Below are 21,429 nucleotides of genomic sequence, written 5' to 3'. Positions count from 1 at the left end.
ATTATTGTTCAAGAAATTGTGTTCGATTAAATGATGGATGGAGAGATATTGTGTTATTTAAAGAAGGAAAAAAATGCGCTAAACACATTAATTCCTTCGTGGCTGCTCTTTGGCGCTGTCGCCGTTCTTAGCCCTAGTCTCTCTGTCTCTCGTCGCCTCTCTGCAAGTTAGCTGGGACAAGCCACCAAGGAAAACATTTTACTGGTATTTTTTTTTTTTTACCATTTTCCCCCCGTTTTTTCAATGTCTCCTTGCTTCGCTGAATCGCTTCTTCTGCTTCTTCTTCTTCTTCCGTTTTTTTTTTCCCTTTGAAGAAACTTTTCGTTCAGTTTTATATGATGCACCGATACAATACCTAAGTTGCCTTTCATCTTTTGTCATTCTCTTTTGGGCAATTCATAAACTTTGTTCAATGCCCCTCCCTGTTCCGAGCCCTTCTTTTTGTGTACTTTGCTGCACAGTAACAAAAGGGATCACATTGCATGTCAAAAGTTTTGAACTTGATTGAGCAATTTATTTATGGTGCTTCTGATAGATGGACTCAACAGTTATTCTTCTTCTACCTTTAATAAACTGATTATTTGGTTGTGTGTATTTGAATGACAGTGAAGAACAATGAGGAAGCTTAAGTTTCATGAAAAGAAGCTTTTGAAGAAGGTTAATTTTTTGGAATGGAAGAGGGAAGGGGGTCACAGAGAGAACCTCATTATGCAACGCTACCATGTTACTGGACGGGACGATTACAAAAAGTATTATTTATATCTTCTCATGCTATGCAATTTCCTGTGTTTTAGATTATATTTTTTTGACTATGGGATGGTGGAAATGTGAATAGATATTCAGGTTTATGCCATATGGTTCAGAAGTTAGTAAACATATTGAAACAGATGGACCCAAAGGATCCCTTTCGGGTTGATATGACTGATAAGCTTTTGGAGAAACTGTAAGTTCATTTTTATTCACTCCCTTATCATGTGAACTTTTAAACATTTTATTGAGCCCATTTAGACATATAGTTCTATTGCGGTGCAAAGTTTAAATATATGCCTTGAGAAATTATGTTAATTCATAATTAGTAATGAATATCCTCTTTTGTAATTATACTAGCTCTTATATTTTCATATTTACATTTTCTATTATGCCTTTGAAACAATTTATACTTCAATGTTGTTCTGAGACTCCTCAAATCTATTTGTGTTTCAGCCATTTCATTTGAACTGGATTGGTGTAGTTGATGTGGAATTGTTTACCTGAACTCAAATATAAACAAAGTAGCAATTTTATATATAAGTTGTTGGATGGATTTTGTTAACCATTTATGTTATAAGTAGAAAATACACATGATCAAACAAAATATGATAGAACATCAATTGATAAATTAGTCAAATAGAATACTGAACACAGTATATCAGTTTCCATCTAAATATAATAAAAATTGGTGCACTAATTGTAATGACCCTCTGGTGCTTTTGGTTTTCGCTTGATGATCATAGGTTTGCTATGTAAATTTCAAGTTGGTATAAAATACTTGAATGGATGTAACTCCATTTTGAGAAGTATAAGTTAGCCTTACAGCCTCAAATAGAAAGATTGTATTGATTCAGGGATCACTTTTTATTTCTTCTTGGTATTAGCCTGAAACAGAGAGGAGAAAAATAAATGATATGAATTGCTAGTATTATTTTAACACATCTTTTTCTTGTTTTTGGGTGACAGCTACAACATGGGTGTGATTCCAACCAGGCAAAGCATCACACTCTGCGAACGCTTAACTGTGTCATCCTTCTGTAGGTAAAAATAACATTTGCTGTGATTATTATTTTAAATTAAAAGTGAGTAATTAATTTTATTTGTTTGCGCTTTGCTCTGCTCATTAGAGCATCCAAATGAATATATATATATATATATATATATATATATATCAAGAGAAAGAGAAAACAAATGATCTACTTTCAAATGTAGTTTAATAAATAATTTTAACTTGATGACCCCAGATATATGATCAGTTACATGATAATCTAGGAAAGTTACTGGGTTGATTATAACTTTCTTCTAATGATACTAAATTTTCTTAGTACAATTGTAGCCAAAAAAATATATTAGTACAACGTCCTTGCATTATATTGCCCTGTTTGTTCCTAAAATTAATGATTTTCTCCATCATGCAGGCGTAGGCTCTCAACTGTTTTGGTGCGACTAAAATTTGCTGAGCACTTGAAAGAAGCTGTCACGTACATTGAACAAGGGCATATACGAGTTGGTCCAGAGACAGTTACAGACCCAGCTTTCCTTGTAACTAGAAACATGGAAGACTTCGTTACATGGGTGGATTCATCCAAAATAAAGAGAAAGGTGCTTCAGTACAATGACAAATTGGATGACTATGATTTAATGAATTAAGTGGAAAGCTAAATGTCAGCTTATTGTGGTTTACTATATATGAATCATGGACGAGTTTGTTTCCTTAGGCGTGTAGTTTAGACAGGCTTGGGTTATTTTTAATTTTAAATTCATACCAGATGAAGGTGATATGATGTAATGAACCTGGAAATTACTGAATCATGATAGTGATGTTAAATGTTTAAAATGTATTCTTCATTTCTCCAATCAATTGTTTAGGGATCACAGCTGCCCCAGCTTGGATTTTAAGTGAATGATGATCCATTGTGGTTGATTGGCGATGGGACAGTAACAAGGTTTTTAAAGGGTAGCCTGTCTTTGCATGGATCTGCCTTTTTGGTCTTGCTACAGCATAATAATAGTTTAATTATTATTTAGATTGTCACATTTTTTTTCTGATAGGCTACATTGTCACTCGGTGATTCAGTTCAAGTTTATATTCTGCATCTTTTGCCTGTTCCTTCCATTGCTCAAATTGCAGATACACTAACCAAACCTATAGGCTATAGGAATGCCAAACATATACATTCCAACTCGACAGAAGTGTCACAAAACACAGATGTCCGATTCTAAATTCAGTTGATGCATTTAGTTAACTAGTTGATGCGTCTAAATTGGATACAACTAATTAGTTTAGTTTCCTTTGATCAGTTTCTGTTACAAGTTATGATTTAAAATGTATATATAGGTAAAAGTTGTTACACATGTATAAAAGTTGTGCACACAATAGGAGTGATAGAATCAATGTTTGGAAATGACTTGGGGATGCAGTATACCACGTCTAACAGGGCTTTAATTTCAAAAGAAAAGAAAAAAAAAAGAACAGGGCTTTGGATACTTCAGCCAAGATGTGAAAAATCACATCAAATGTTAGGAGTGTTTCCTAGTTGGAATGATCAGATTTGCCTAAATTTGTTATTCACTTTGATCAATTTTTTTTTTTTTGGATTAGGTTGGATTTGTGTAATTTTCTTACACATTCAATCCAATCGGATTATAAACATGTTGGGTCATATTAGGTTAATTAGATCTTTGTTTAAAAATTAACTTTTATTTTGTGAAAATTAAACTTTTTTAAAATAATAATTTATTTTAATCTAAAACTTTGCAAGTATATAATGATTAAATTCATTTAAAAGAAATTAAATTGTGACAATATTTGATTAAAGAATTAACAATTTCAACGCTAACATGATATTTTTATTTTATATGAAAATAAATTATTATATTAACATAAAAAACATAAACAAAATTAAGATAAAGATATAAACAACTTAAAAGGTAAAAAAATAATAAATAGTTTTTAATTTAATAAATTATGTGAGTTAAAAGTTAATTTGTTTTGTATTTAAAAATTAATTTATATATAATAATAAATTTGGATTGAGTTTAAAAAAATTCATTATTCAATCTATATATCTATATATGATAGGATCTTAATTAGGTTGAATAGAGTTGAACATGAGTAGTTAAAATATTAAACTTAATATAATTTAATTAAATTGAATCTAGTTGAATCACAAGTTGATTTGGATCCATGAACACCGAACACCACTATCAAATGTGGCTTTGGAAGAGTCTTCATGGCTTAATTTTGCGTGTTTCTATATCCTGTCTTCAGCCGCCCACCTCCTTGTTAAAAGTATCGCAGAATCATAGAATCACTTTTATCAATCATGGTTCATACTTTCGTTGTAATAAATAAATTTTGAGCTCCTTTTGTTAGCAACATTCATTTTCTCAATTAATGATATCTAATTAGACAAGTAAAGTGGACACAAGATTTTAAGTTACTATAAAATCAGAAAAACCATCCACAATTTGCCTTGTCAATTTTGCTTAGCTTAAAAATGTTTCTGAGAAAAATATCAAGAAACAAAAAAACTCGGAAAAATAATAATAAAAAAAAGGAACAAGTAAAATTCAATTATTTAACACTAGAAATTTGCCTTTCCTTTCCCTTTTTACTGAATTTCAAAGCATCACTTGGCAACTAGCTGCAGATATTTTATTTTACACAAACTATCAATAACAAAGAACATCAACATTCATTTTCTTAATAGTGTATCCATAAGTTGAAACATATTGACATGAACACTGGTTTTTCATTCTTTCATGTTGTTCAAATATCTTCAACAAGACCCCTTTTCAGCCAAATGCCATATCATCTTATGAATGTCAAACCAATAGCAGTGACTATGATTGTGGAAGGAAGGCCAAATTTCAGGTGACTCCAGAAGGTTAATGTGTATGGTAGGTTTGGCGCACGGATCGCCTGTTCACACACTATCAAGTTAGCAGCTGATCCCAACAATGAGAGATTCCCTGATATGGTGCTGGCCCAAGCCAATATCAGCCATGCCTTCTTCTCATCTGCTTTGGAAATTGCAGCAGCTGAGGCTGCTACCCTTCCTCCAAGCAAGAGAACTAGATAACAACATACATGCAAGATAATTTTAGTCAATACTCAACAGTTATGTATCATAAGATCCAAATTCTTTCATAATGATGGATAGAATAGTGCAGATGTATCTTGAGCTTATGATAATATCAAGCCAAAAAGAAAATGACAGGAAACAAACGAAAGTAAAATCTCTACTATTGTCTATTTGTGTTTGACTAAGTATCTCACATAGTAGGTGAAGGTGTACTGTGATTTGAAGACAAATTGATGCATACATAACTTAAATACTTGGTCTCATGATAAGTCAGAAAAAAAGAAAAAGAAAAAAAACGTCTCTTAATACAAACAATTAAAATCCCATCAAATAAATAATAGATATTCATCAAAATAGAAAACTAAATTCCAAAATTATTTGGTTTCAGGAAATTGCCACTTTTAAAGATAATTACAATTTCTTGATTACGGGGAATAATATGATTTGGTTAAATTTCATTAAGAATCATTCAGATTTAACTTACATATCTTCTATAGATATATTCATTCATTTTTCAAAGATGTAAAGTGCAAAATGATCAATTTAGAAAAAATTAATGTGTATCTTATTATGTTGTACGCTTTTACAATATAAATCCTATTATTCAATGACAATAGAATGAATATGCAGTAAGTGACAACTTAAGGAAATATGTGTTCTGAACATTATGAAGCCACTGCATAGACAACATGCAGTATAAAAATTCAATGGCAATTCTAAATGCTCACTTTCAAGAAAATGACAATCAAGGTTGTCCACACAACCACAATAATAGTCTTATCCTACTAGGAGAGGTCAATTGCATGAATCACACAATATTTTTAAGTTTGGTTAAAAATCAAATTCTCAGATATTATTCACTATGAAATCCTTTTAATAATTTCTTCCATGTCCTTCTTTGTCTCTCTCTCTACCCCTTTTCAAAGGGTTAAAGACTATGCAGATTGCAGTCTACTCTCCTTACCAGTGCCCCTCGTGGTTTTCTTTTCAAATGTCTGAACCACTTAAACTGATTTTCTCACCTCTTTTCCTCAACAAGTCATGTACCAATATTTCCTTGTATACAATTGTTCACAAGATCACAACTGTACCATTCTATAAGAAAGCTAATTATGCTGCTCACTTAAGAGGAGCAAACAATTATGTCAAATTTGTGAAACATATCTTTCATTATCTTTTTTTTATTACTTTGAAGGTAAAAAACCTGAACTATTTCTTGTTTGTTATATCACAATAGTGACGTGTGAATTACTATTTGTCATTTTATACAATACTATTCTACTATTTCGTGCATTTCTTTGATTGCTTTGAAGTGTGCAATCAAGAACCTTTTAAGATTCAACTCTTGGCGAATATGAAGAGTACAGATTTTAGAATCAATTTAATAAATCCCCATGACATTGAAAGACCAACCTGCTTCAAACAGAAAACAAATGGTGAATTATTGTCAGTAGAATAGATCCACGGTCTACTTACCTGTTGGTACATTTGAAGCCAAATTTGATAGGACAAGTATGACAATTGCAAGTATTGCAATTCCACTAGCACGATCAACATGAGAATAGGGCTCCATTATGTCCCACAGAGCACTTGGAATTCCAGTTTTATTGAGGCCATCCACTGTAATAAACATTCCACAAAAGAATATCAAAAGTGAATACGAAACCTGTTACAAGGGAAGAAAAAAACTACTGAGAGGTTGTAAAATATTGAGCAGAAGCATAATTAGTATTTCAAGGAGAAGAAATAGAAAGAGAATATTTAGACCTTCTCTAAACATGGTGTAGCATCTTTGAAATCAAGAACTATGAGAGCAAGTGCAGCAGTAATTGCAGTCCATGACATATTTAAACCTAGAAGTAAAGCAACCAGCATTCCAACTGTGATGATGTAAACACAAGATTTCCACAGTACCCTTTTCCATTTTATGATAAAATTGGTTTTTCTTTCTGAAGGGGGAATAAGTGTATCTACTCCTGCTGACGAATTTGAAGGGCTAGTTTCCTCCTTTGCCATAGATGCCACACCATTTGTTCCATCCCTTGATACACTTGAGATTCTTGCAGTATCAAAAGTGTTGCTAGAAATCCCATTACTTTCACTTGCATTTGCAATTGACCGGTTTCTTAGAATCTGAACCTGAGGAGAGTTCTGAACAGTAATAGCATCAAGATGGGAACTCCATTCTTGAGAATTCAAGGATGAATAATGAGACATTGTGGCCGGAGAAAACCGATGGGAATCATACTCCTCTACCACATCTTCTGCACCTGCATCTTCTTCATCCTTATGAACAGATAACAACTTCCAAAACATTATTAGGAGAATTATAGCATTTGCTACAACTCCTGCCACCATAGCAGGAAGAATACCAATCAGAAAATTCCCAAATGATATCTTACTCTGAACAGCTATAACCAGGTTTTGAGGGTTGCCAATTGGAGTTGCTGAGGATCCAATATTAGCACTTGAAGCAAGGGCAAGTAGGAAGGGTGTTGGAGGGAGGTTATGCTGCCTTGCAATCTTCAATATGAATTCAGTTAAAACAACACAAGATGTGTCATTTGTGAAAAGAGCACTTGAGATAGCAGAGATAACACAAATCCTACAAAGCAAGTCCTTTGCACCTCTACTTTTCCAAGCCAGCAACTTCCCTATATACTTAAACATGTCTGCTCTTTCAAGATAAGTACTCACAACCATTGTCCCAAAAAGAAGACCAAGAATTGGAAGATCAATTGTGTCATAAGCTTCATCTGGAGTAATAACTTGGAATATGACCATAAGCATGGCACCAAGAAGGGACCCTGCAGTTCTCCCAATAGGTAGAAATGGAATAGCTGGGAAAACTGCTAGCACCCAAAAGATTGCAAATGCAATTAAACCAAACACCACTTTTGGAACAGAAGCCAGTGCCATTGTTGTGACTAAACAAAGCCAACAACTAGTTCCAACCAAAGACTAAAACTTCCACCTCTAGGCTATCAGCAACAATACAACAAGAATCCTCCCTGAGCAAAATTCCTGAAATGTGAAAATTCAACCTTTAAAGAATAGCAATTAAGCAAGTGGAGCACGTAAACAAAGACATAAACAATCGTGTCACCTTACCAATAGCACAAAATCAAGGTCAAAGTTGAGAAAGAAACCTGATTTGTAAGGTTTCAGATAAAACAACAAGAGTGGACAATTCAGCCACCCCTCCTTTAAGAAAAATCTTACCTATAAAAGCAAAAGTTTTCATGAACTGACGCTGAGGCCTAACTAAGACTAGTAAGCATCGACTTTTGCTGTGGCTAACAACTTGTTTCTCTTTTGTGTGTTTCTTTTTCTTATGACAGAATAATAGCTTGGTAGCTATTAGATAGGAATATTGGATTACGTTGAGGAATATCTTGGTGAGTCCTCGGGTTGAAACAAAATTGAAGCACTCTTCAGTCTTTTAAAGGCCCACGCACGTCAACTCATACTATATCACATCCACATGGTAAAATGTTACCATATATTCTATTATTATACTACTATTATATTACATGCACCATGGACGGTAAATCACAAAAGAGTTCATTCAAAATGTTCGTTTGTGTTTGTGTGGAAAGATAGTAGAAATGAATAGTAAAATAATGTGAGATAGATATTTTTATTTTATTTTAATTCAAAATATATTTTTAGTTTATTTTTTTAATTATTTTTTCTTTACCGGATCCAAAATGAAAGAGAGTGAAAAATAAGTAAAATAAAATTTATATTTTTACACTTTAATTTAAAATTTTTCATTTCTTTCCGCTCTATTTAACTGTACTGAAAAGCAGTTGCTACCTTCGCAAGCACAATAATTCGAAGAATCAATAAAATATTCTTTTGTTTTCTCTGGTCGGTCTTCAAACTACAATGATTGATATTTTAATAATCTTCAGCTTCAATAATTACTCTAGAAATATATATTACTTAGTACTGATTAGATGGACTGAAGCCAAACTTGTTATTACTTTGCTATAGACAAAAGAAACTTGTGTCGTTCGAAAAATTTAAGTTTTACATTTGGTTAAAAATAAATTAATTTTAAATATGATTATCTTAGGATGTGAGTTTAGATTTAATTTAACTATAAAAACAAGTTGAAAGGGTAAGAATTATCCCTTAATTATTTAATTTGACTTTATTTTTTACCGTAGGACATGATTTTCTTTTTCCAACATTTTGTTTAATTAGTGGACATTGTTTGTAGAGACAAATGGCGGTGATTTAAAGTGCTCTGCATGATGGGTTTGAGTTTAATGCTTAATTAGAATTTTCTATATATAAACTTAGAAGAGATAGACACCGTAGAAGATTGATGACGAAAATTGCTAGGAAAGTTTTCATTTGCACAGTGGGAAAAGATAGAATAAATGCTTCTAACTCAGTAACTCTAGACCATACAACATGTCGTTTTCACATCATGGCGTGAGAATTGAACTATCTGTGTTTTAAATTAATCAGAGCAGCGAAACAGAGTAGGTTTCATCTGTTTTCTGATCTGTCCTTCACCAAATATTGGATGCTTGGAGTTAATAAAGCAGAAACTTGATGGATAGAGCCACTGTCAACTAGAAGATAACATTTTTAATTGTTTCAATTGGACCTCTATTAACCATCATTTGATTCATAATGCAAATTCTATATTCAGGAAGATTTGCTCATTTGCAAAAACATTAGGCACATGAGATTCGATCTCATTCGTGCAAGTTCATGTCATTTACTAGTCACTTTAAAATATTTTAAAACAAGTTAATTTATAAATAATAGAAACAATGTTCAACTAAGCAATGTGGGAGATGTGTCTTTTGAAACACTCCTAAAAATTACAACACCTAGTTAGAGAATTGATTTAAAAATATTATTCAGGATAAAAGAGAGAAAAAAAAAGGAAGAAAACGCAAGAAATATAAAGGGAAAACAAGTTGAGGTACAAGTATCATACTATCATGTACAAGTCCTTTTAACTTTTATTTTATTTTAACAAATTGGACCACAAACTAATTATATGACTGTATGGGTTAAAGAGTTTTTTGCCTCTTGGCAGTCTTTTCTTGCTCGTGTTTTTCTTCGTTGTTAGATGATTGCTTCTACTTATTTCGTGATCGTGTGGATTTTTTCTTCTTCATCTTTTTCTTTGTTATTCTTCTTTTGTATCAAAAGAAAACAGGGTTGGTGTTCCTACGTAATTCATGAAACCATGTAAAATCTAAACTCCAGGCACTACGAAGAGGGAATGGTTGGTGCAGCTGATGAAGTAAATAAATCTCTAAAATATAAAGTATGTTTTTTTTCTTTTCAAAATCATTTTTTAGTACAAATTATTCATCGAGATTCATCAAAGAATATAATTAATCATCTTTATGAAATTTTTATTTTTTTAATTATATTTTTTATCCACTGTTCGAATTCTAAACTTTATTTACAAAAATCAAATTCAATACTAGCCAACCACGTGTTGGTGTGTAAAGTATGGTTTTAATATGTATGTTTTTTTTATTTTATTCATCACCTTAAAAAAATTCAACACTATTTATTGATGCGTGACTCTTGCTACTTTTGAATATAATTATTGATGCGATAAGATTAGATGTATGTCAATGTCACCATTAAGTGCCAATAGGAATTATTTAAAAAAAATAGTAAGATTTATAAGAAATAAAAATAGAAGACTAAAATCAAATTTAATTATAAGTAATAGAACAATGATAGATATATACCTCATTTTTAATGTGTATGAAGTAAAAAGAAGAAAGAAAAATGTAAAATGGAATAGATGATTTGATGTAATAAAAAAATAAAAAAGAATAAAATAAAAGTGAAAATTATTGTATGGGTACATATTATTACATAATACTTATTTCAAACATTAAATATATAACTAATCCATAAAATGGGTTAAATTTATAGTATGGATATAATGTTAAACCCCCAAAATACCTTAAAGCATTCATCTTAAAATAATTACTTTAAAAAAAAATTTAAGGCAATAATTGATTTCAAAATAATTACTTCAAAGTTAATTGTGTGACTTAAAAAATTTAAATATATTTAAATATTTTATAAATAAATATTGACAGAAATAAATAAATTAATTTTGAGGTGCAGATTCTAACTTCTACTCTAGTAATAATTAAATTATAAAATTAATTTTACATATTTATATTAAGGATGAAATATTATTTTAGAGACAGCTTTGAAGAAATAAGATCCGGGTGGGAAAGGGATAGCCTGTCGGGCGTGCACTGTTCCATTTGATCATTACAATATATTTTTTTTTATTAAATGTATGAATTTCTAAAGATTTTTTTAATATTGATTTATTAAAATTGTTATATATATGATAATATTATTAATTTTTATAATAACTACTTTAAAGGTTGTACTTAAAATAATTTTTAATTAGTTAATAATATATTTTTTACATAAAAATAAAAATAAACTATTTTTTCGTCTATTTCCAAAGATAGATAAATTAAAATAAAAAAAAAACTGTTTGAGATAAAATTGTCAGTGTTGAAGGTGGAGGCAAAAGGTGCATGAAGCTGAAGTATGGTGGAGACAAGGCCACTACGTGTTTAGATACCTGTTTGTAAAATTAATTTTGAATCAATGTGATTTTATAAAATTGATTTTAAATAAACATAAATGAGTTATAGCATAATTTTTATCTAGATAACAAATATTTAAAAATAGATAATCACATACTCAATGCAAAAAATTGATTTTAAATAAACATAATCATGTTTTCAATACACAACCAAACATCTAGGTCAATACAAAAAATCATGTTTGACCCATCACAGACTCAAATGTGGAGCTTCAAACATACGTCCTAATTAACACACATTACAGCGTTTATTGGTAGATCCATGAAGTGCGAAAGGGTGTGGTAGTGTTGACTGGTGGGTGCATCAAAACGATAAGATAAATTAAAATAAAAGAGAACCACTATAATGAAAATCTCCCACAAAAGATAAAATAATTTATCAATGCATTAGCAAGAAACATCATATTGTAATGCAATTGTATAGGCAAAATGTATGAAAGGAGAGAATTGGATTGGAGCTTACCTCAATCACCAGAGGCCACGCAAAACGAACCTTAATTATTTTTTTGGTTCCAAAACTCGGTGGCTTTCTTTCTCTCAAGTGATGTGAGTGTGTGAGTACTATAAGTAGAAGAAGGTGCCAAAGTTCAAAATTGTGATTTGTAATTGGCACTTCTGTTCTCACTGCATAGTACAATCAATAGTCAACAAAGCATTTTAATGCACCGTGTCGTGTAGCCTGCGAGTGAGATTCACAGTCACAGGATGAGATCAAAGTAGGGTTTGAGCAAGAAATGAGTTAAGATGAATTTAAATTTGTTTTTATCTAATTTGGAATTTTGTTCGATCAGATCATTTATTTGAAATTAAACTTGACCATAGGACAAAATAGGATCATTTATTTATATTTTCTTTTGAGTATGAGTGAGTAGTATAATTTTATATTTTAATTATTTTTATATAATTTTTAATTAATTTTTTTACTATTTTACTTATATTTAAAATTACACGTGCAAAACTTGCTAGTTGCCTAGTCTCGTTTTTAAGTCCTCATTAAAATTTGCTTATTTCCAATTTTTCATACATTTATGTTATCCATTAGAGTTAGTATAGCGGGGGAGTTGGATAATGTGCATCAGGTCTTTGATTCAATTTCATTGATGCCATTGTGAAAAAGAAAGAAAAAAAACATTCATTACCCAGTATGCGTGTGTCATGCTTTGAATTGGGCGAAATTTAATCTGAACCTTTTTGTTTTTCTGAATCATTTCATAAATGGTTTAAATGCAATAAAACTCAATGCATGAACACCAAATAAGAGTATTGTTTGTGTGTCTGACTTCAAGGTTGATTTTTACCAAGTTTGGATCTGACTATGACCGAGGTAAAGCTTCTGTGAACCTGAGTTTAAGTTGTACATACAATGGTGCCTCCTTTTAGTGCAGTTTAATCATGTAGAGAGGGATTGTATATTCCAATGAGGCAATCTTAGTATAGTGGATATATATAATAAATTTTTGTTTAACATTGTTGATGTTAGATGTATTTATAAGATGTCTTAAATGGGTTAGATTACTTGACACTTGGGCAGGGTCTTTGAGAAGTAATATTGGCTCATTTTAAAGTAGAACATTATTTAGCCTGTTTGGATATGCGGTATGTTAATGTCAAATTAATTGTTTTTTTCTTGTTTATAGTGAAGCAATTCTTTGTTAATTGTAAATTTTTAATTATGCACCATAATTTTTTGAAGTTGAAATCAATTCAGCAAGATGTCCAAACACACACTTAGTTTACTGGAGTTCAAAGTAGATTCTATTGTACCTAGGTGTATTGTAGTAACCTTATTCTTAGGTTATAGTGTTGACTTCAAATTCTCCAATTAACACTTTGCAATTTGGGTAGACTTTGCAGATTAAGGTTGAGTTATCTTTTTGGATAGATTGAGCCTCAAACCTAATCCAGAACAAGCATCTTGTTTATCGATGCTCATTGGGTTGGATGCATCTAAAAAATCAACATGAAATAATCAAATTAGTTCTTTTTATATTCTTGTTGTTGTCTGAGAGTCTCTCAAACCCTTGTAATTACCCAAAAATGGCATCATCGCTTTGAACACCAATCGAAATTGTCCTTCTCCTTACTTGTTAAACCCGTCATAGTCTGTCAAGTTAATGGTCAAAGTGTCGCCACCTTTGCATCATTAAAGAATATCGATCGGTGTTCTACTCTACCTGCAAATACTTGGCAATGGAACAGATTTCCTTTGAAACCTTAATTTCCTTAAAAAAAAATGTTTCACTCAAGGAAGAAGAATAAAAATTAATTTCTGTTTTTATTTTCGTAGTTTTTTGTATAGATTTTTTTCGTTAATTTGATACTTTTCAAATTAATGGATTTATTGTTTAATCCTTAATGCATTTTGTTTTATTCATTAATGATTTTTATTCTATTATTCAATACTGATTTTTTATTTTGCTATATCTTATAAAAAAAATGCATTTAAAATCTTAAAATGTAAAAAATAAAACTTTTTTATCCAGTGAATAGGAAGATGAGTAATATATTGTATAAGTATTTTAAATTATTCATTACAAAATAGGTCAATGCTTCAAAATGTTTACCGGTAAACAATAAATATTTTTGCTAGAAACATAGTTTTCTTAGTTAGCCACATTTACAAAGAAGACAACTCCTGTGCAGACTTGTTAGCCTCTCATGCTAATTCGATTATAGGTTTTTCGTGGTGGAACTCTCCCACATTTTGTTTCTCGTGAGTTCTACAGAAATAGAATTGGCCTTCCAAATTATAGGTTCAAATAGTTTGGTGCCTCATGGGTTTGGTTCTTGTTCCCCCATGATTTCGTATTTCCTATCCTTTTGGTTTAATGTATTTCTTGAGGTTCATATGGTAGGCATTGCGTTGGTGGTGCTAACCTAATTGAGATCACGTCCGCTTTTGTTAATTTTTTTGTTCCCTTCTCTTTCGCTTAAAAAAGCATTTTTACAGTAGTAGTAGTAGTATAGTGCAAATGACAAGCATATGAAAAGGATCGTGTTTTCTTCATGTCCAGCTTACTGCATACTCCACCAGTGTTTCACAATGCTTATTGCTGCTTAAGCTCACCATAAATAAGGCTATTCACAGCAATTGAAGAAGATAGAGACATAAAGTCAACAGAGAAGTTAAATTGAGTAGGTTGTAGAAAACGAAACAGGCAACCACCTCTCTCATTTTGGCAACGAAAGCGAAACCTTTTTCCTGTAGGGAACTATTTGTGGACCGAGAAATTGAAAACAAAACAAGAAGAAGCAACAAAGACAAGGCCAGCATATAGTACATGGCACTACAGGGGTCCCCTCCCTCGTGCCATCACATAATAGTATAAAACCACCTTTTCAGTTTCCTTTTCATGGGGTTGAAAAGAGAAATCAATTTAAAGTTTGAACTAACCACCAAATGATGAGCCAGAACAACTTGTTGCAGCCTTTCCAGCAGCACATTGGTCCATAGAGGGCATGCTCTAGTTAGTGGCAGATGAGATGGGTACAGAACTGTAATTTTTCATCTTTATTTTCGGAAATAGATTTTCTGCATTCACGTGCATTTGTGAATTTGAACCTTGATGTTTTGAATTAAATTTACCAAGATAAATTATGAGTGATCTGATCTATATTTAATGACTGCAATCAACTGAATGCATGAATACGGGAATTTCCTGACTGCAGGGAATCCATTCCTCTCCCTTTTTGGCTGCAGATTGTATTAGCTGAAAGTCTAACTTCCCCATCCCAGCATATTATTTAACGGTACAAATTAATTGAGAAAAGAGTAAACATGTAGAAACAGCTGTATGCAGAGAACCCACCCAAAACACCAAGTGAACATGAAACTATTGCAGAGCATGCAACTAGGAAGGGGTGGATATGGGTGAGTCGAATAAAGAACATTTAAATCTAAACAGATCAATATTAATTGATTTAATTTAGATGAAAAAATTCATTTTTTTTTAACTCAAACGAAATTCATGTTAGATAGGATCGGTTGACTGAGCCCTTTAATAAAATAATTTTAAAAAAAAAATGAAAAATAGAACGCTAATAAACAGATGAAAAAGAAAACAGATAAATAGTCTCAGAAGACAAATATATAGAATTACACAAAATAAAAAATGTAGAACTATAAACACAAAAATTTAAAATTATCTATGTTGGTGTATATTCATGTTGTATTAAGTCAAGTTTCATGTGTCGAGATCCAATATCTGGACCAATATAATCGGGTTTGCAATTTTAAAATTTAAACCAATCTAGTGGTCCAGTGGTATAAACAGACCTAAATATTTTTCCTTTCGATTTAGTTCGGATCGACACAAACCTCTAGCCACCCCTACAACTAAGCCTCCATAAAAAATGCAAGCTTTCAATAACCCAAGGGCAAAAAGAGTTTTTTTTTCCTTCTCATTATTGCACATTAAATGTCACAGACTCACAATAATCCACAAATCAGATTACCTGTAACTCCCTATCCCTGTATACTTGCAACTAAGGTAATGCTCTATCAGAATTTAGAATCCATTTTACTTGTCCATACCAACTTTGCCCCTCTTGTATTCTACTTTGGATCCTAAGGGACTACTACAACGGCTGTCGTCTCTCACTCACCTATCCATTTACTGCCATTTCCTCAAGGCAAATCAACTGCACTAAGAGCAGTGTCTCAAGATATGCATCTAGTATTGCTAATGATTCTGCAATCCAAAGCCTTCTGTTCCCAACCTTACTGGTTAAGTCGCATTGCAATGAACTAAATCTTTAAATGATTTCTGACTGTAGCATTGGGAAGAATGTCCAACTGTTGCTTGATCTACCTTCCTTTCCAACTATCTTTTTATTAGTCCACCAATTGGAGCTATTGGCAGGAGTATCAGAAACAACACCTTTTCTGTTGTCAAAGTTAAATTCTTTGGAAGAATTAAAAGAGTGATGCTTTCGACAGCACTGTTCCGCTCCTTCTCCAGGAGAATTGCAAGACTTATCATTTGAAGCATTTGAAGTTTTCCTTGAACAGAAAGCACAACTACTATTGGAGTTTTTTTGTATCTTTTCTATGTCAACGGGGTCTTCAACCAGTGTACCCTGAGAAGACCCTGACATGTTTCCAAGCAATGAAGACCCTGATTTATTTGCTAGACATCGTGGAACATCTACCCCAGTTAATTCAAATGAAACTCTGTGATCAACTAATGCTGCCTTGGGTTGACACTCATTCTCTGAATTCACAATGGATGTTACCTCAGAAATCTGTTTTCCTATATCAATGTCATTTCTAGCAGTTGGTGCTACAGCATCAGGTGTCAAAGATCCAGAACCGAACCTTGAGTCCTGACACAAACCATCAGGTGTCAAACACCCAGAGCCTAATTGTGAAGCTAGCTTAACAGCATCAGGTGTGAAAGATCCTGAACCTAGTCTTGAACCTTGCCCTGCACTATCTGGCGTCAAAGACCCAGATCCAAGCCTTGAATTCCATTTATGTGTCAAGAAGTTTTCAAAGCCCAAGAGCTTTGGTGCTTCCCCTTTGTGGAATTCAAGAACTGGGTGTCTATCAGGGAAAGGAGTAGAACTGCCAGAAGTAGAAATGATTGATCTGGGTGATACGAGTTGGGTGCCAGGACTCCCTGGATATTGTTGATAAGGCTGAAACTCATAATTGGATAATGCAAACCTCTGATTTGTACCATTACTTTTACAATTCCGATCTAAAGAAGATGCCAGCAATTGAGCAAATGGCACCTCAGGGGATGATGGTGTTGTCAGCTGCACAGATTCAGGTGGTGGAGTGAACGGAGCAGTAGATGGTTCAGTTGTGAAGGTAGAAAATACAGGTGGCGAGACTAACTGAGTCTCATAGGTGTAAGGGCCTATGGCAAAAATGGATGCAGGTCCACCAGAAGCATTAACAGTGAGAGAACTGAGGGAGAATAATCCAACCGGTGATTGAGTAGCAGATGGAGGATCAGATTGGAGAAAAGATGCAGGTGAAGAGGGAGGGACAATGAATGGCATTACAATAGCAGTTGAAGGATTTGGTGCAGCAGTAGCAGGATGAAATCCAACTGGGCCTATAGGTTCAACAGGTTCAGGAACAAGGACAGCATTGCCCACTCTCTTGCTGTTTTTATGAGGTCCAAAACACCAACATAAGCTCCAGCAGCTTCCCCAGCGTTTTTTCTGCAGTTAATGAAGAAACATATCTACATCAAAAATTGAAACCAAATTAAAACATGAATTCATTTTTCAATTGTAATGATGTAATCTAATTTTTTCAACAGGGCTGCCTAAAGTACATTCTCTTGGTGTTAAATGTTGATTTATTCGTTAAACATTGAATTTTAAAAACTTGTTTTGTTCCAAGTTAAATGTCCTCTCAAGAAAGGTCTTTTGTTTAAATATACACTCTAGAACGAAATGATTCCCAATTAATTGGAAGTTTGAGGAAGAGATTTAGAAAGAAAGAAAAAAAGATACTAAAAACCAAAATTAAATATAGTGTAATGTTTCAGGAAAAAGTACTTTTGCCAAAAAGAGAAGAAATTGCTGTGACAAGGAAACAACAAAAAGAACATCTATTTTTATGATAGCAAATCAACATACACTGGGGGAATCTAAACTTGTCGCCTTCTACAAATTGCTAAGTACCTAAGTGTATGCCACTAAACCATTGTAAGGAAAGCCGTAGAAAGATGTTCATTTCGCTATGCCTGTCAAAGTGCCAAAGATATTGGCTAATAAACAGTACCAGGCATTCCATATACATTAGTATCCAAAGGATCAATAAGCATCCCAAACCCAAATGTGAACGCCAACCTTTGACAGTATATTAGTAACAACATCAGCAGATGCTAAAAGTAAAAAAGGAATAAATATCACCAAAAAAAGCATGGCTTGAAGCCTTGAATAAAATAAAATAAAAAATCCCCTTATCAGTTAATGATTGCCAACTTCAAACACAAATCCAATTCAACTATCTCTAATTAGTCTGCCAAACTTAAGTTTCAGAGAACTAACAAGAAACCACAGTCATAAAGGCTGAAGAAAGCTTATTGAATGTGTATCAAAGGTCTGAAACATGAATATAGCAGCTTGTTGGATGAGAAGCATAGGATAGGATGACAGATAAGTAAGGTCAGTCCCAGATAATCATTATTGACTTTGGTCTTTTAATATGCCTTAGAACTAAGTCATTGTGATGACACTATCTCAAGAATTAAATCCAAAATCATCAGCAAAGGCATGGCAAAAAAGCTCATGGAAACCTTACACTACTAAGTTGCAATTTGCAAATGAAAAGGTCAGTGTCAAATCACCTTCAAGCAGGGCACAAGGCATAACAATACTAAGTAGTAATTGAACTGAATTGAATTGCAATTTATGTAAGATAATACATGTGGCTAACTAGATTGAGGTCCTCCTCAAACACACTGAACTGAAGAACCAAGTGAGATCAAAGTTACCATGATTCATAATTAGATTTAGATAGCAAAAAAGGCACACCCAACGTCCGCACGTTAATTTCCTACTTTTTGAGAGCCACAAAAAAAAAGAATAATATAAAATTTAAAGAAGAAAAAAGGTGAATAGAAATTTCGACTCCACCATTAAGTCAGCCAAGACCTTCAAAATAGTTCAATTCATCCATCACTATGGAAAGTGGGGAAAAAAAAGAAAAAAGAGAGAGAGAACACAAAGCCCAAGATCTCAAATTGCACGCCGTTTCTCGGTAACCGAACTAAACAGAACAATGAAACACGAAACCAAAGCAATTAGCAACGTGCACAACAACAATACACACGAATGTAATAACAAGCACATGTGACAGAAATAGTAAGAGAGAGAAAGAGAGAGGGACCGGGACGGTGGTGGTGGGTTGGATTCTGGATTCAGCGTAGACGATGGCGGAGGCCGCAGCATTCACGGTGTCGACGGTGTTGTTAACGGTTCCCATTTCGGCGACGGTGATGGGGTTTTCCGGTCACCGGAAATGGAAGTTCCAGCGATGTGGTTTTAAAGTTGTTGATCGGAGAAATGAAAAATAAAGAAGTGATGATGGCATGGCATGGAAGTCTCTCTTTGATCATGAGATGGAATGGAATAATGGGCATCACACAACGTCCACCCTGCGTCATAAATTCTTCTTTTTTTTATCCATAAAATAAAAAGTTTGTGATTGGATCCCGGGGACCGGAATTCGTCAGAAGAGACAAGTCTCAAACTTCAAAAAATATTTATCAATTGAAACAATTTTTGTGGCTCATGCATCACATGAAATTACTGTTTTATAAAAAATTGTTTTTATTTATTTATTTTTACATTGAGTTTAATTTATGCTTTTTACAAAAACATCTAATAAAGTCTTGGCTTTTTATCTTATCATCATTCATTGATATGATGTAACGATAGAATAAAATATTATTAAATATGTAGATAAAAAAATTACATTAAAAATGCATGCAAATTAAACCATTTTACATTATAATTTACCTTTTATATAAAAAAAAACATAAAAGAAGTTTTAAATTGTACCAAAACTTCTGTACGATTGACAAGTTATACTGTTATAGCAATTTTTTTAATAATTAAGTCATTAAGATATAAAAACTTTTTTATTAGAAAAAATTAAATATATTACTTGGTTAAGATATAAAACTCACATATACTATGTTGTTTAATCAATTAATCTAGACTTACTTGGTCAAGATGTAGAAATTTAAAATTAAATAAAATAAACGGATAAAAAAAAGTAGAAAAAATAATGATTGACATCTCAACAAATTATTATGAAGTGTAAGTGTTTAATTTTCTTTAAGAACCATCTTCTTATTTTATTTTTTTAAGTCACCATCTAACTATTGTTAGTATTCTCGAAATAAATTGTTTCTTTTCAAACATACCTATAAGTTGAACAAAAAGAAAATTAATTATTGACACTGTTAATTGGCAAAAACACCCTAGCCTTTAACTCATAATGTCATCTGTGCCGTAGTGTATAAGAGAGATAAAACACTTTTTTGTTTAAAGACCTGCATGATGACAAGAATATTATAGAGCATTCATATCATCATATGGTTGCGCGGGGTTAATCATTAGAGTACGTTTCAGAATTATTATTTTTAAAAAAAGATGTTTTTGAAGATTATAAATTAAAATGTTGATAAACTATGTTTAATCGTACTTTATCAGTATTCTATAGATTTTGATAAACTATATAAATTTAAGTTATATTTAAAATTTTAAAAATAAAAATAAAACAAACGGAAGTAAATATATTAATTAATACACATAAAATTCTTTAACTTGAATTGAACAGTTAATAAAAGCAAGAGTCTAATTAGAAGGTGTGGCTGCTCACATACTGGCTCTCCCCAATAGAAATACTTAGTCTAAAGATATTCTCATTTGGCAACATACTGATGGTGGACTTCATAGTTCAAATCTGGGTATCAATTAGTAAGGGAAAGAGAAAGACTTAACGTAGACACTGGTTCAACCAGTAATTCTTATGATGGATTTTATTTATGGAAGAAAATTTGCTCAGTACCTACTGCACCAAAATGCTGAAACTTAATTAATTTGGAGGGCAACCCACAAGGCCATGACATACTTCCATGGTCTCAAATTAATCTTCAAACTATCCAATTTGAATAGAATTATTTTCAGTAAAATATACATGTTGTTTAGATAAAAAAAAAAAAACTCCAACATATTATGTTCCACATGCCCAATGTGTGGTTTATAAAGGGAGACAGTGGAGCACGCTATTCTCGTTTGCATAAGCTTTGGGTATCCAAGCAAGTCTAAATGAAACCACAACTTTCAAGGGATCGATGGCTACAACACCTAGTTGCACACGTTGATGATTTAGCTTTGGCCATATGGTATCATAGGTATGCTACAAACCAGTGCAATTTTTTTTCTTCAAAATGTTTATCTTTTAAAAATATAGATAAATTAATTCGTTTA

The 21,429-nt window shown here is 32.3% G+C and overlaps 3 protein-coding genes across 9 annotated transcripts; 1 reads left to right on the top strand and 2 right to left on the bottom strand.

Moving 5' to 3' along the window:
- The first annotated feature begins 49 nt into the window (after positions 1–49).
- On the top strand, positions 50–2,727 carry LOC114369641 (U3 small nucleolar ribonucleoprotein protein IMP3-like). The gene is made up of 5 exons (XM_028326874.1): positions 50–204; positions 607–749; positions 836–943; positions 1,717–1,791; positions 2,169–2,727. Exons 2-5 carry the CDS (start codon positions 616–618, stop codon positions 2,398–2,400), a joined length of 549 nt encoding a protein of 182 aa, XP_028182675.1. The 5' UTR covers positions 50–204; positions 607–615; the 3' UTR covers positions 2,401–2,727.
- A 1,603-nt stretch (positions 2,728–4,330) lies between these two features.
- Positions 4,331–11,950, bottom strand: LOC114371964 (silicon efflux transporter LSI2-like). 4 transcript variants are annotated; one of them, XM_028329309.1, is made up of 4 exons: positions 11,930–11,950; positions 6,606–7,862; positions 6,315–6,504; positions 4,331–4,827 (listed from the first exon to the last, which is right to left on the bottom strand). In XM_028329309.1, the coding sequence occupies exons 2-4, from the start codon at positions 7,755–7,757 to the stop codon at positions 4,565–4,567; spliced, it is 1,605 nt and encodes a 534-aa protein (XP_028185110.1). In that variant the 5' UTR covers positions 7,758–7,862; positions 11,930–11,950; the 3' UTR covers positions 4,331–4,564. The 4 variants fall into 4 exon arrangements, with proteins under 4 accessions (XP_028185110.1, XP_028185108.1, XP_028185109.1 ...); XM_028329307.1 differs by lacking the exon at positions 11,930–11,950 and adding an exon at positions 7,950–8,267; XM_028329308.1 differs by lacking the exon at positions 11,930–11,950 and adding an exon at positions 7,988–8,267.
- A 3,883-nt stretch (positions 11,951–15,833) lies between these two features.
- LOC114372554 lies at positions 15,834–19,598 on the bottom strand. Of its 4 annotated transcripts, none has more exons than XM_028330177.1 (2): positions 19,319–19,598; positions 15,834–17,663 (listed from the first exon to the last, which is right to left on the bottom strand). In XM_028330177.1, the coding sequence occupies exon 2, from the start codon at positions 17,473–17,475 to the stop codon at positions 16,222–16,224; it is 1,254 nt and encodes a 417-aa protein (XP_028185978.1). In that variant the 5' UTR covers positions 17,476–17,663; positions 19,319–19,598; the 3' UTR covers positions 15,834–16,221. The 4 variants fall into 4 exon arrangements, with proteins under 4 accessions (XP_028185978.1, XP_028185977.1, XP_028185980.1 ...); XM_028330176.1 differs by having other exon boundaries at positions 15,834–17,640; positions 19,319–19,597; XM_028330179.1 differs by lacking the exon at positions 19,319–19,598 and adding an exon at positions 18,064–19,312 and having other exon boundaries at positions 15,834–17,640.
- Between the last annotated feature and the right edge of the window lie 1,831 nt (positions 19,599–21,429).

Source organism: Glycine soja, chromosome 10 (assembly GCF_004193775.1).
Source record: "Glycine soja cultivar W05 chromosome 10, ASM419377v2, whole genome shotgun sequence".
Taxonomy (NCBI): domain Eukaryota; kingdom Viridiplantae; phylum Streptophyta; class Magnoliopsida; order Fabales; family Fabaceae; genus Glycine; species Glycine soja.
The sequence above is the reverse complement of the archived record's forward strand: the minus strand, read 5'-3'. Positions and strand labels throughout refer to the sequence as shown.